Genomic DNA, 13334 nt, shown 5'->3' with positions numbered 1-13334 from the left:
GCAGGCCCAGTTCAGTAAGGAGGATGACCCTGGACCCTGCTCTGTGCTATACATCACCAGTGTTCACTAGGACCCTGACAGACTTGTTGGGCCTTCCTGTGCCAAGCCCTGCTGGGTACTGAGGGGACAATGAGGGCAGAGTTGGTATTGTGAAGCTCACAGTCTGGTGGGGAAGGCAGATAACCCAGTGCCCAGGAGAGCTCAGGAAAAGGAGACTGAGGGAAGGTGCCAGCTAAGGCATAGCATGAACCAAGGGCTGGTGAGCAAAAGTGGAGGCCTTCAGGGAGCTGAAGGATGAGGTGAGGCCGGGAAGGCTCACCAGCTCCTGGAAGCTCTTGGGACCATGCAGGCCACAGCTAGCTTTGCATTCCAAAGACTAGACCAGAGGCCCAAGAGGAGGCTGCGGCAGTATTTATGTGTGAATGACACAGTGGGGCGGGGAAAACGGGGCTGGTAGCTGGGATATCTACCTGGCTTAGGTGACTAGTAGTAGAAGAGTTGGAGGAGTCCTAACAGACACAAAGCACTGTGTCCCCATCTTGGGAAGGACCTGTTCTGCCCATTTTAAAGAGGAAAATGGGGTTGGGGAGTATAGCTCAGTAACATGGCCTACAATGCTTTAGGTCCAAGCACTGCCAAAACACATACCAGAGAAAGATGTTACAAACTCCCACAGGCAGAAAGTGGCACAGCCAGGATTCAAACACAAGTCTGACTTCCAAACCCAACTATAGGGGTGTCTGCTAAGAGGGTCTCTGGTCAAGCCACAGAGAAATGCTTCTAGCCCAAGGAACTTTAGTCCACACATCGCCCAGGTATCCAGGCAAGACTGTAAACCTATACTCCTGGACCTGTAGCCACCAAGAAGTCCTTGCCTTGAGCACCAGAGGATTCTTACAAAGCCCTGACTCTTCACCAGCCATTTACAGACCTCCTCCGGCTTTCAGCACCCACCTTAGAGGACACCTACCTCATTGCTGCCCAGTCTCAGAATCGGCAATGGGAACCTGGCCAAACAGCTACCACCTTCTTCCATTCTGTCAGAGAACTTCATTTCATGGCTACAGACGAGCCTGGGAAACTGCTACATAATCTCCAGGCAGCAGGAAGACATTGCCCCTTGAGGAATTCCTGTTCCTCAGGGGCCAGGATTTGCAGGACACTAGGGCAAAATGCAGATGCTAGCACTGTGGAATCTCTCCATCAGTTCCCAAGGCATGTAGTAAGAAGTTCCTGGGAGTCAGGAGCTCAATACCATTTCTGCAACTAAATCATTTTGCCTGATCTCAGGCAAACCACACCATTCCCACCCACACCCCTCCCTGCGTGGCACTCCACGACATCAACAGACCCACTAATCTTTCAGGACCAAACACAAAGGTAAAGAATGCTTCAGATGGGTGCTGAGGCAGGACAGGTGCTGTGGGGTTACCTTTCACTAGACGTGAATCTGTAGCACAACCCATTGCTGATGTTTCCCCACTGACAGTCCCCACCATAAAATAAGGTAAAAGCTAAATGTGATGATAGCGCTCAGCTTTTGGGAAGCTTCTTCCAGCACAGAATTAGGCTGTTACCACCAGGGGGCACCTGGAGAAGGTGGCCTGTGCTGTTCCAGCCTGCTGTGGGACCAGGAATAATCCCTGCATATTGCACATGCTACCCAACAAAAGGTTTGCTACGTGCCCTGCCTGAGTGCCACCATAAGTAAAAATGGCTTGGGCACAGGAGCCAAAAGACAGATTGCAAAAACAAAGCTTACGATAATGTCAAGTTTAATCTGCCAAATATACAAGTTGAATTTGTGGAGCATGTTTTGCCTGGGTGCTGCACAGTAAACAGAGGTTTTCTTGAAATGATCAATGGGTAGGGTTAAAAATGGGCACTAGCCCTGGCCAGATGGGTGGGAATGAGGCAGGGAAGGGCAGAGAGGAGAGGCCTCTGTCAGAGGGGACTGGCCAGGGACCAGACATGACCCTCAGGGACCCAGGAGCACGGGCTCCTAGATAACAGCCTCTCTGAGTGAGCACCCAGGCAACATAGACTGGGGCTAGTTGTCACAAACTTATCAGCAGCTGCCCCTGGCACGACCACCCACTAACGTGCAATCTACTGAACAAATGGAAGCTCTTCTTACCCCACCTCCCAGGCACCCACCCCCCAACCAGGGTTCTGAATTCTAAAAACAGCAAAAACATTCAAATGGTTACATATGAAATGCTGTCCTGCATCTTTCTGTCTCAAAGATAGCAGCTGCCCCTCCCCCAGCCCCCCACACCCCCCCCCAAACGATTTCTGTGCCAAGATGAAGAGGAGGCCCCAGGCCGTGGGGGGCTCCTGGCTGTGAGGGGCTGCTGCAGCGGCACCAGGGCGCAGGGCAGGTGGCACGGGAGGGGTCCTGGCGGCACGGCCCAGCCCCTGGCCTCTCCTCCACAGCCGTGCTTACTTATTCAGTGAGAGCGACTGCATCCGTTTTCCTGACAAAGTCGCATCGTCTTTTGCTGGAGTGGGAGGGGAGGGCAGGAGTTAGAACAAAACAAATCCATCCCTCACAACCCCCAAAACTTCATGTCTGAGAGGCTTCAAAAGCCACTGTGCATAGATAGCAGTAAGGCAGAGACCAGAGAAGGGCCCAGGCGGACAACCCCTGCAGGAGAAGTCTGCTGAAGTTCCAAGACCCAGGCATCTAGACATTCCTCAAGTAGTGAGTGGCTGCCGTCACTGTTATCAAAAGCTGCCCTATCCATAAAGACCACTAATATGCAATCAAGTGGGTTCTGGGAAACTCCTCCCTGCATCCTGGGGAGAACCCCATAATTCCAACCTTTCCCCATGGGTTCTAATGTTAAAATCTCAAGTCAGTAACACCATTCACATAGTTACACATGAAGTCCTTTCCTGCTTAGTTTGTCAAGCAAGCTGAGTCTGGATAATCAGATCTCCAGTGTGGGTGACAATGCCCCTGAGCAACTGATTTCTCATTTCTACTCTCAGTTTCCTCATAATTTGGCAAAGAGGCAGGACAACAGGATCTCTAAGGGCTTTCAGGGCCCCAGAAGAGATGGTTAAAAAGTAGAATGTAGGGGGCTGGAGATATAGCTCATTTGGTAGAGTGCTTGCCTTGCATGAACAAGGCCCTGGGTTCAAACCCCAGTACCACAAAAAAGAAACAAAAAAGTAGAAAAAGTAGGCTGGGGCTCAGTGGTAGGATGCTTGCCTCACATGTTTGAGGCACTGGGTTCGATTCTCAGCACTGCATATAAATAAGTGAATAAAATAAAGGTTCATCAACTAAAAAAGTAAATATTAAAAAAAAAAAATAGACTGTAGCCAGGTTTGGTGGCACAGGCCTATAATCCCAGTGACTTGGGAGGCAGAGGCAGGAGGATTGCAAATTTGAGGACAGCCTCAGCAACTTAGTGAGGCTCTGTCAAAAAAAAAATAAAATAAAATAAAATGTCTATAAACCAACCAAGCCCCCATAGCCACCCTGACCTCCCTCTGGTAGGGCATGAGGAAGAGAGGCACCTGGGCTGGAATTTACCACCTCCCAAGCTCAGTGGATGGATGATAGTGACTCCAGGTAGTGCTGGCTTCACAAGCCCCCAAAGACCTTAGCAAGACCTTCCAGCTTCAAAGGTCTGACCTGGCACTCTAAGACCTCCTGCCATCGGTGAGGCAACTGCTCTCAGTGCTCTGCTGAGACTCCACAATGTTGCTGGACCCTCCAGCACCCTGAGGGGTGGTGAGCAGGGGCCTCCCTCTCTACCTGTACATGCGAAGTAAGTCTCTACTAGATAACCTGGTCAGGCAGTTATCAGTCCTCACCCACTCCAACCTCATGGACAAGGACAAAAGTAAAAGGTTTGGTGGCTTGCCCAGACGAGTCAGGTAACCATCCCTGGGACTTACCTTTCCTCTCCTCTTCTTTCTTCCTCGCTGCCTCTTCCCGCTGTTTCCGGATGATGGCCAGCCGGGCAAGGTCAGCCTTGGCCTGCTCTGTCTTCCCAGCTAAATGCATTTTCATGTAGCGTTCTTTTGCTTTCTGCTTCTCTATTTCTTCTCTGTTTGGATAAAATGGTGTCTCAGGGGACATCTTCCCCACACCGTTAGCTGAGCTGGATGTAGGAGCCAGAATGAAGGCTAAGCACTCAGGACTAGGGCCCAGGTAGAAGAGGGTGCTCCAGCTGAGGGAGGGGCCTTGGCTCTGTGATCCCTGTTTGATGGACACTCAGCAAATAAGCAAGCAGAAGGAATGAGCTCAGATGGCAAACCCTGTGAGAAAGCCTTGGCATGAGAGGGGACAATGTCTGGCTGCAGCAACACAGGAAGATACCTGATGGATTCATGACTAGAGTCTGGTGGGCACAGTGAAAAAAGCTGACCCAAACCAAATGAACTTCATGTTCTAGAGAAAATGACCGGGATCAAGGAACTGAAAATCACATTTTATAAGAAACAGATAAATAAGTGCACCATGTAAACCACAGGGCAGAGGATGAGAACCAGAGATGGGAATGAGACATAACCTATCTCAGGTTACCACAACATCCTTACGGCAGCTCAGATTGCAAAAGGGCTGTTTCCCAAGGAGTGAGCCCCCTCAACAAGAATAAAAGCTAGACTCCATGAAACAAAGATGTCCGTAATATCCCACTATGGAGTGTGGAGATGGCCATTAGTTTCTCTGGAGTATTTTCTTCCCAAGCCAAAGACTCTGAACTTGAGGAGATGCCCTTTAGGGTATGCAATCAGGGTGCCATTTGCACTCATCTGGAGAAGCCAAGTGTTGAAGGAGGGGAGAGCTTGTCTGGCAGGAGAGGAGGGGAGAGAGTCGGCCCCTTAGAGGCCCTCACAGTCCACAAGGCTGGAGAATACTGAGAAACAAGGCTTGAAGCCCAGTGAGAGAAGATGGGTGAGTAACAACCATGAAGAGTGGGATGAGCAGAAGGTTCACCCGGAAAACTGGACAAAACAGTCTGCTACAGAACTGAAGAGATAACCCATCAGTCTAGTAGATTCTCCCCCAGCAGGGATGCGCCATACTCACATACCTCTGAGTCCTTAGAAATGAGTAAGTCAGTCCCAAAGTTCTGCAGGGCCCCCTCAGTGAAAGCCAAGTGCCAGGCAGAGTGCTAGCCTTTATGATTATCATTTCTGCAACCCAAAAGGCAGGAGCAGCAAGGGCAGTGACTTGTGCAAGGGTGCTCTGCAGTGAAGTGGCAGAATGTGCCACTAAAGGGCATTAAAGCCCTTCTTCTCTGGGAAGACCAGCACCAGCTCAGTGGTGCAAATGGCTTTCTGGCGAAGCTGCTGGAGGGGTAGGGAGACAAGGAGAGTCCTTCGTGGCCTCCAACCACATCTCAAGTTCATAGGACTTCCCTGCAGAGTTTTCATAGACATGTTCCTAGGCATTCTGGGTACGCACAGGATAGTGAACTGAAATCCTAGCAACTTGATAAGGAGAAACTAGGGCTGCTTTTCTCAGTAGACTTCCATTTCTTAAAGGCTCTGGTGGCCATCAAAAGTCAGGGCACTGGGGTTGGGGATGCAGCTCAGTGGCAGAACAGCAATACAAGATTCCCAGCACTACATATCAGAAAGGAAAACAAAACAAAACAAAAACAAAAACAAAAAACCCACTTCTTATCAAGGACTTACGTTAGTACCAGATCTCAACTTTAATACAACTCATAAGGAAGGCTGCTTCATTTTTACATGGGACTCAGAAATACCCAGAGCAGCTGGCTCAGCAGAGCAACACTTCCCTGCACTAGGCTGTGCTGCCTTTTAGCTAGCTCAGATCCCCCAGACCCCATGGCCACAATACCATGGATGGATGTAAACAAAACTGTAAGATGCAGCCAGAGACTAGAGGGTATCCCTTTTGTCCTTGGGCCATTACTTCAAATGCAATGTTCAGGTCGGAATCTGTTGTCTACTTCCCTTGACATGTCTCTATAGATAAACAAAATGTGTTTTTATGTGTGTGTGTGTATATATATATATATATATTTTTTTTTTTTTTTTTTTTTTGAGAAGCTATTGTAGAGCCTTTGGTGGATGAAATGAAGCAGAAATAAACAAACAACATGGCTGGAGCACCCCCATACCCTAACTACCGAGCACCTCAGCAACCCCCCATCCCAGCCTGTGTGCTGTCACAAGGCTTCCCAGCAGACATTACCGTTCTCTCCTTGAAAGCTCTTTTGGCCCATCCAGATCCAGTTGCGTGACCTTTTTGGTTGTCTGTGCCACCCGGTTGGGGTTCTCAATGTCGATAAGACCTTCTACACCTTTGCGCTTTTGCTAGGACAAGGCAAGAAGCTGGTTATTGGAGAAGTTGGGGTCCTGCAGAGCCCCTGAAAGTCATTCCCACCATCTCCTAAGAGCCCATCTGGATGGGGACAAACTCCTGCTCCACCTCCAGCCCGCAGGATGCTTAGCCCAAGTCTCAAGTGGGGACAGCACACAGGCATATCTTCACCAGCCTTGGAGGGGCAAGGAAAATGAGCATGTGCAACAAGGGCCCAATCTATGCCAACTCTAGCAACTGGGGGCTATTATCTATTTCAGAGGCAACAGAATGAAATCTCAGGGTTAAATAACTTGCTCATGGTCAACCATGAAGTAGACAGTAGCTCTCAACACAGAACACTACTTCGCCACTTCCTCCAGAAGCAATTTTCCACGGAATCCCAGGCCTGATTCTTCCTCCAACATATGTTAGATCCCCAGGCAGGGTGAACCACAGATGTGTGTTCTCAGGACTCACTCCAATGCTTCCAATCATAGAAAATGAATGGGAAATGCAACTTGAGAATCAAAGTGATCACTGCATCACAGAGTTTATGGATTTGGAAGCTGGCTCAAGAACTTAAAGCCTGTACTTCCCACCACCCCTGGGGTAGTTCAGGAAGAAACAAGAACAGTCTCCAGCAGGTTTGGTCAGTTTCAAGATTTGACAATCCTATCTTTTCTTATGTTATATTTGTGTTTAAATTGCCACAACAAAGTTCACCATTCTGTATAATTAATATGTGCAAACAAACAAACAAAAAAATCCTATCTTTCCTCCTTAAATGACCAGGGATACAGTTCCGAATACCAATCAATCTGACCACTCTACTGAGCTCCACATACCTATACCCAATCTACACCTCCATTCAGACACCTGACACTAGAATGTACCTAAGACAGAATTTGAGATTCACTCCTCACCTAACCGTTCCTTCTGTCAATCTTAAGCATACCTTTGATTTCTCGATCCTTCAGCAACCCCTAAGTATGGCCTGAATATGTCCACTCTTATCCACTGCTACTGCCACCACCCCAGCACAAACCACAATTTCTAGACACTCGCCGCCATCTCCCTGCCTCCACCCTTAACATCCTACAATTCACTGTGCACAAAAAGGCCCAAATCATCTTTTACAAACAAACCTGGTCAGTTCTCCCAATCAAGGACTCTACCAGCTGCCCATTTCCCATCGTATAAAACCCAACCCCCTTCAACAGCTACATAGGTGCTGTTCTTGCCAACCTCTCCTCATTTACCCCAAACCACTCCACTCCTTACCCCAAAATTCAAAGCCTTACAGGCCCTTCCTGCTCCTTGAACTTGCCATGCTTGTTCCCACCCCAGGGCCTTTACATCTACTAATCTGGTTGGTTGGTTAGTTGGTTGGATGGTTGGTTGGTTATTTATTTGTTTGTTTGTTTGTATGTATTAGGGATTGAACTCAACCACTGAGCCACATCCCCAGCCCTATTTTGTATTTTTTATTTAAAGACAGGTCTCACTGAGTTGCTTAGGGCCTCGCTTTTGCTGAGGTTGGGTCTGAACTTGCAATCCTCCTGTCTCAGCCTCCCAAGCTGCTGGGATTATAGGAATGTGCCACTGTAGCTGACTACACACCAGTTTTGACATGGCTGGCTCCATCTTGTTCTCATCTCAGTTTCCAAGTTATCTCATCACTATAACACTATTCTATATATCTTTCGTCACAGTGTTTTATTCATAACTCTTATCGCTACTTGAATTAATACTGTCCATTTTTCATTTCTTTATTGTATCTCTCCATTAGAATATAAATCCTTGGAACTGGGCGCAGTGGTGCATGCCTATAATCCCAGTACCTCGGGAAGCCGAAGCAAGAGGACTGCGAGTTCCAAGACAAGAATCAAGAACTTAATGAGGCCCAATTTGGCTCAGTGATTACGCACCCCTGGGTTCAATCCCTGATCCAAAAGAAGAAAGAAAATGTAAATTTTGGCTAGGCAAGGTGTACATGCCTGTAATATCAGCTACTTGAGAGACTGAGGCAAGTTATGGTCAACATTAGCAACTTAGTGAGACCATCTCAAAATAAAATGTTAAAAGAGCTGAGGATGTAGCTCAGTGATAGAGTGACCCTGGGTTCAATCCCCAGTACCCCATCCTACCACACAAAAGAAATGAAACTCTTAAGAGCAAGAACTTTGTCTGCATCTACTATGAGGACTGGGAGTAAACAGTTCTCAAAATATGTCTACTGAATGAGTCCAGACTCAGTACCTGGTAGTCGTCATCTTCATCCTCACTCTCATCTGAGTCTAGAGATTTCTTCTCCTTTTTGGGGTCACCTGCAGCCCCATCACCACCTTCTTCTTGTTCCTCTTCTTCCTGTTCAGAAATGGACAACCTGCAGAATCAAAAATGCAAAACAAACCCCCAAGACTGTGACCCCCTACCACCACATTTGACATTAAACCTCTGGAAGGCTGTGACCAAGCATGACAAGGAAACTATTCTGTGCTCCTGGCCCAGAATAGGGGACTTGGGTCAGACAGGTAGCTTGTCTATTCAGCATTATGGCCTGGAGGCCAGTCCCTCACAATCCAGTGAGCCCCCTGCACGTCTGCAAAAGGCCCTGCTCCTTGCAGCCACCTTAGACAGCCTAGCAAGAAGTTAATCTCTCAAGGTCATAAAACCCCAGCTATGGGGTTAAAAACCAGCTGTCCCACCTGTTGCACATACTGCCAAATTGTACTGACTTTCCTGGGCAGGTACTCCCTGGTTCTACACTCCTAATTGGTCCTACCCATGTACCACCCTGCTGCACCAGCTTCCCAAGATCACACCTTAGCACGTGGCCAAAAAAAAAAAAAAAAAAAAAAAGATAAAAACCTTATACCCTTCTACACTTCCTCACACCTTCTTCAAGGTCCTTCCAGCTGCCAATTCTACAATGAGGCTCACCCAGACCTCTCCACCTAGAGGTGTTCTCTGCTTTCTTGCGGGTTCTGGAGGCCTGACTGTTCTCTCTTGGGCTCTGAATTCAAGCACAGATCTATGGTGTGGTAGGGGACGTGGACACCAACAACAGGCTGGACAAAGTACTGCAGGACAAGAGGGGATAGATAGTATGGATTGGAGGGCATGTGGGTAGTACCAGCAAGATCACAGAGATGGTGATGTTGAACAGAGCTGGGAGCAAAGAGCACACTGGGGATGTGGAAAGGCAGGGCAGCATGCTGTGCTGAGTATGGCAAGCAGTCCCACAGGATGCATCAGAGAAATGGTGGGCTGCAAGGGAACTCAAGCTCCAGAAGGACAGAAGCCAGTAGAGTGTCCCCAGAAGAAGAACTAAGCAACTACTGCCAAATGGACCAAGTTCTTTCTAATAGAGCCAGTCACAGGATGGTCTCCCTCTAGATGGCTGGTTACCAGAATTCACATCTGCTGTCCACTACCTTCCCCACCCCCACATTGGCTTACCCTTAGTCCTCACCTGGCTTCTATGGGAGCCAAGGAGGCCAGGCACCACCCTGAACCACTGGAGTAGCTGGACAGACTATATGTACTCACCCTGGCCTTCTGCTTTTCAGCCTGGAGCTGGGCGTCGATCTCCTCAGGGCTTGTATACTGCCTTGCCCGGCCTTTGTGGCCTCCCTTTCTCCCTGAACAAGGAGCAGTTTAGGAAAGTAAGAGAAAATAGCTGTCCTGATTACCTTAACCCCCCCCCACAAAGGGTTGTGTCCTACTTGAAGCACTCCCATTAGAGGCTACAGCTAAGCACCAACCAAACCTGTACCTCCCTCACCTTCATGTGTTCAAAGGGACACAAGAAGCAACTCATGACCAGTAGATGCAAACTGTGTGATGAATGCAAGATCCCATAAATAAATCTTGAGGAGGACATGTGCATGGCACAGAATAAATAACTAAATCCCCTGGTCCCTTAGAATTAAAACACAGTAGACTTAGATGCAGGCATAAAAACATGTAATATTTATACCTCTGCTGTCACTAAGGGACTTTTTACTTGCAATGTTGTCACAGCCATGGGCTCATTTGGTCCTCAGAACAAACCTGTGGTTCAAGAGGCATTGCTGGTTTCATTTTGTAGACAAGGAGACTTAAGATCAAAGCAGAATGTGACGAGTAAGAACTTTGGAGTCCAAAACCTGGGTTCCAATGCCAGCACTACCACTTCCCTAGATTGTGACTTTGGGAAGGTATTTAACCTCCTGAGTAGCAGTTTCCTCACTTGAGCCCCTACTTCATAGGGCTGCCATGAAAATGGATTAACTAACATATGCAAAGCTGGCAGAAGGTGCCTGGCACTGGATAAGCACTACAAATGTTTGCTAAGATTGTTATTTTTCTTTTATTTTAGCTTTATTTTATTCACTTATTTTTATGTGGTGTTGAGGATTGAACCCAGGACCTCACACGTGCTAGGCAAGCATTCTACCACTGAGTCACAACCACAGCCTTGATTGTTACTTTTCTAATACAGCATTTGATGGGAAAACAATAACCAAAATTTAAAAACATTTAAAAAAACAAAACCCCCACTTTACGGCAAATGTCCGAAGAGAAAAAAAAAAAATTCATAGTGGTTCAGTATAAAGAGACTACTTAAGGAGAAATGACCCCAAAACCTGTCAGCAAAAACTCCAGTTGGAGCCAGGCACGGTGGCACACACCTGTAATCCCAGTAGATCGGGAGGCTGAGGCAGGAGCATCAAAGGTTCAAAGCCAGCCTCAGCCATGGTGAGGAACTAAGCAACTCAGTGAAACCCATTCTCTAAATAAAATACAAAATATGGCTGGGGATGTGGCTTAGTAGTCGAGTGCCCCTGAGTTCAATCCCAGATATGCTCCCCACCCCCCCCCCAAAAAAAACTCTACTTGAAATTCACTTGGCAAAATTAAAGGGGAAAATAAAACTAACTATAATCTAAGAGCTAAAAATGTGACTAGCAATGAAAGTTCACCTAAGAATGAGTTTTGTATCCTGACCCTCTAGAACCAGAACACTAGACTGTGCCAAAACCATCTGCATTTTAAAGCAGGGCATCATTCCCTCTGTTGGTCCTAGAGGATGAAGAAGTGGTTGTAGCCTCCATCACAACACAGGATCTCTCCTAAAAGCTGAGACCCACCTGATTTCCAGAGGGTTCCTCACTGTGAGCAGAAAATTACTAATGAGCAGCCAGAGTTGCTCCAGACTCTTGAGACAGTAGCAGAGATACTGCCTCCTTTGATTTCCTAGACAGCAGCTGCAGAGCCATAATTGGGTTGCTACAGCCCACACCACCCATTTTTAATGACTACCTGGGTTCCCAGGAGTATCTAAGCTATATGCACGAAAGGCCTATTGTGAGACCAAGCTTGTTGTTTTAAAAAAAAAAAAAAAAAAAAAAGGCAAGATCCTTTCTTGCCCTCTTAATATTTCAGGCAATGGTAATAATTCAAAATTGGTTATTACAGGCTCTCATCCACTACACTTGGCTATGACATACTGACTTTGGCTTGCTCTACTGTAACTTCAAGGCACTTCAAGACTTTTTTTTTTTAATAAAAAGGACAATTGGGTCCTTTGCTCTTGGAGAATTTCATATTCTTAACACCTTCATGTTTTCTTGTGCTGTTTCAAGTAAATTAACCCAAGCAAGAAAAACTTGTCAGCCTGCAAAGTTTTTCACAAAAGACCAAGTGAGTTAGCCATGAATTCATATTTAAAATGTTCTAGTTGTATCCTCCAACCCTGGAACCAGTAAGTCTCATTCGGTATTCCCATTGTCTTTTACAGATGAAAAGTGTAGGGAACCTAAGAGACACGGCTCTCCCAGTGTCACAATAAATCAGCAAAGAACTACGTTTAAATAGATTCAGCTCTGTAAAGCATGAATGTAGAGTCGGAAAATAATTTAGGTTTGAAAAATTCCAGGCAGATGTACCTGTGGGCTGAGTGCATTAACCAGCATAACATGTAAGGTACCAATATTAACTGAACATTTGTTCTTTGCCAGGAGCTAGGCAGGCACTTTGCCATTTTAGACAGGCATTCAGTCATAGCCAACTCGCCAAGCTAACAATTATCACTCTGGTATTCTAGAGGAAGGGGAAAAAAGGTGGAAAGTTAAATAAGTTCAAGGCCACAGAATTGGACCATGGTATAGCGGAGATTCAAAAGAAAGACGATCGGTTCTGAAAGGGAAAAAGGATGGAAGATGGCCTACAACGTACTGGGAAGCCATAAACCTTCAAGAGCAAGCCAAACTCTGCAGCAAACAGTGATTGCTAATGCCTACTGTGCACTTAACGACTGCTCGGCACTGTATTGAGCACTCTACGTGGATTACCTAGTTTAAGTCCCTCATCAGTACTATGAGGTAGATGCAATAGTAATTTCTCGTTTGCAAACGAAAAAATTGAGACACAAAGAAGTTACACGATTGGGTCGAAGGCACACGCTCAGCTGCTACCGAATGCGGGCATGAAAGCCCGGTCTGCCAGGCTCCACAGCATCACGTTAGGTCTTACTAGGCAGGCCTGGCTAAGCCGGAGCCTGAGAAGGCCCACACTTTAAGCGTGAGGCAGGCAGGCCCGGCACACACGCGGGACGCGGTGACTCAGTCTCCGGGCAGCCTGGCAGTGGGAAGAAACTCCAGACCACCAGGCTCGGAGAAGGGCGCCCGTGTCCGGCTTTCCGGGCCAGCTGGAACCAGGGCCTCTGAATCGCCTGAGACCCGGGAGGGAGTAGCTCTGGACCACCACGGTCCCCAGTTTCCCCACCGGGACAATCGGGCGTCGCGGGCCGGGCCTGGCTCTCAGCCGGCGAAGACAGCGTCCCTTTGCGCCCCTCTGCTAGAAGCCCGCGGGCTGAAGGGGCAGCGGGAGCCGGCCCTAGGACGCCCCGCCAGGACCGCGGGCCACGCGCGCCGGCCCCTCACCTCCTTTAGGCATCGCGGCTCCGGCGGCTGCGGCGGCGGCGCCTCGAACTGACACCGGAACCGGAAATACCTTGTGTTCGACTTCTTCCGCCCGGCCCAGTTCCCTC

At 47.9% G+C, this 13334-nt stretch overlaps 1 protein-coding gene across 1 annotated transcript; it reads right to left on the bottom strand.

Annotated features, from left to right (window-relative positions):
* Positions 1-1758: 1758 nt before the first annotated feature.
* On the bottom strand, positions 1759-13333 carry Pdap1 (PDGFA associated protein 1). Its single transcript, XM_076840810.1, has 6 exons — positions 13228-13333; positions 9851-9942; positions 8558-8665; positions 6188-6309; positions 3913-4064; positions 1759-2501 (listed from the first exon to the last, which is right to left on the bottom strand). The coding sequence occupies exons 1-6, from the start codon at positions 13238-13240 to the stop codon at positions 2443-2445; spliced, it is 546 nt and encodes a 181-aa protein (XP_076696925.1). The 5' UTR covers positions 13241-13333; the 3' UTR covers positions 1759-2442.
* Position 13334: the final 1 nt, after the last annotated feature.

The sequence above is a fragment of the Callospermophilus lateralis genome, chromosome 19 (assembly GCF_048772815.1).
Source record: "Callospermophilus lateralis isolate mCalLat2 chromosome 19, mCalLat2.hap1, whole genome shotgun sequence".
Lineage (NCBI taxonomy): Eukaryota > Metazoa > Chordata > Mammalia > Rodentia > Sciuridae > Callospermophilus > Callospermophilus lateralis.
The sequence above is the reverse complement of the archived record's forward strand: the minus strand, read 5'-3'. Positions and strand labels throughout refer to the sequence as shown.

Excerpts from the sequence above, each read along its gene's own strand:
- Pdap1 (XM_076840810.1), bottom strand. Across the intron at positions 8,666-9,850 it reads CTGAAAAGCAGAAGGCCAGG|GAAGAAGAGGAACAAGAAGA; the intron begins GTGAGTACATAT and ends ATTTCTGAACAG. Across the intron at positions 6,310-8,557 it reads ATGAAGATGACGACTACCAG|CAAAAGCGCAAAGGTGTAGA; the intron begins GTACTGAGTCTG and ends GCCTTGTCCTAG.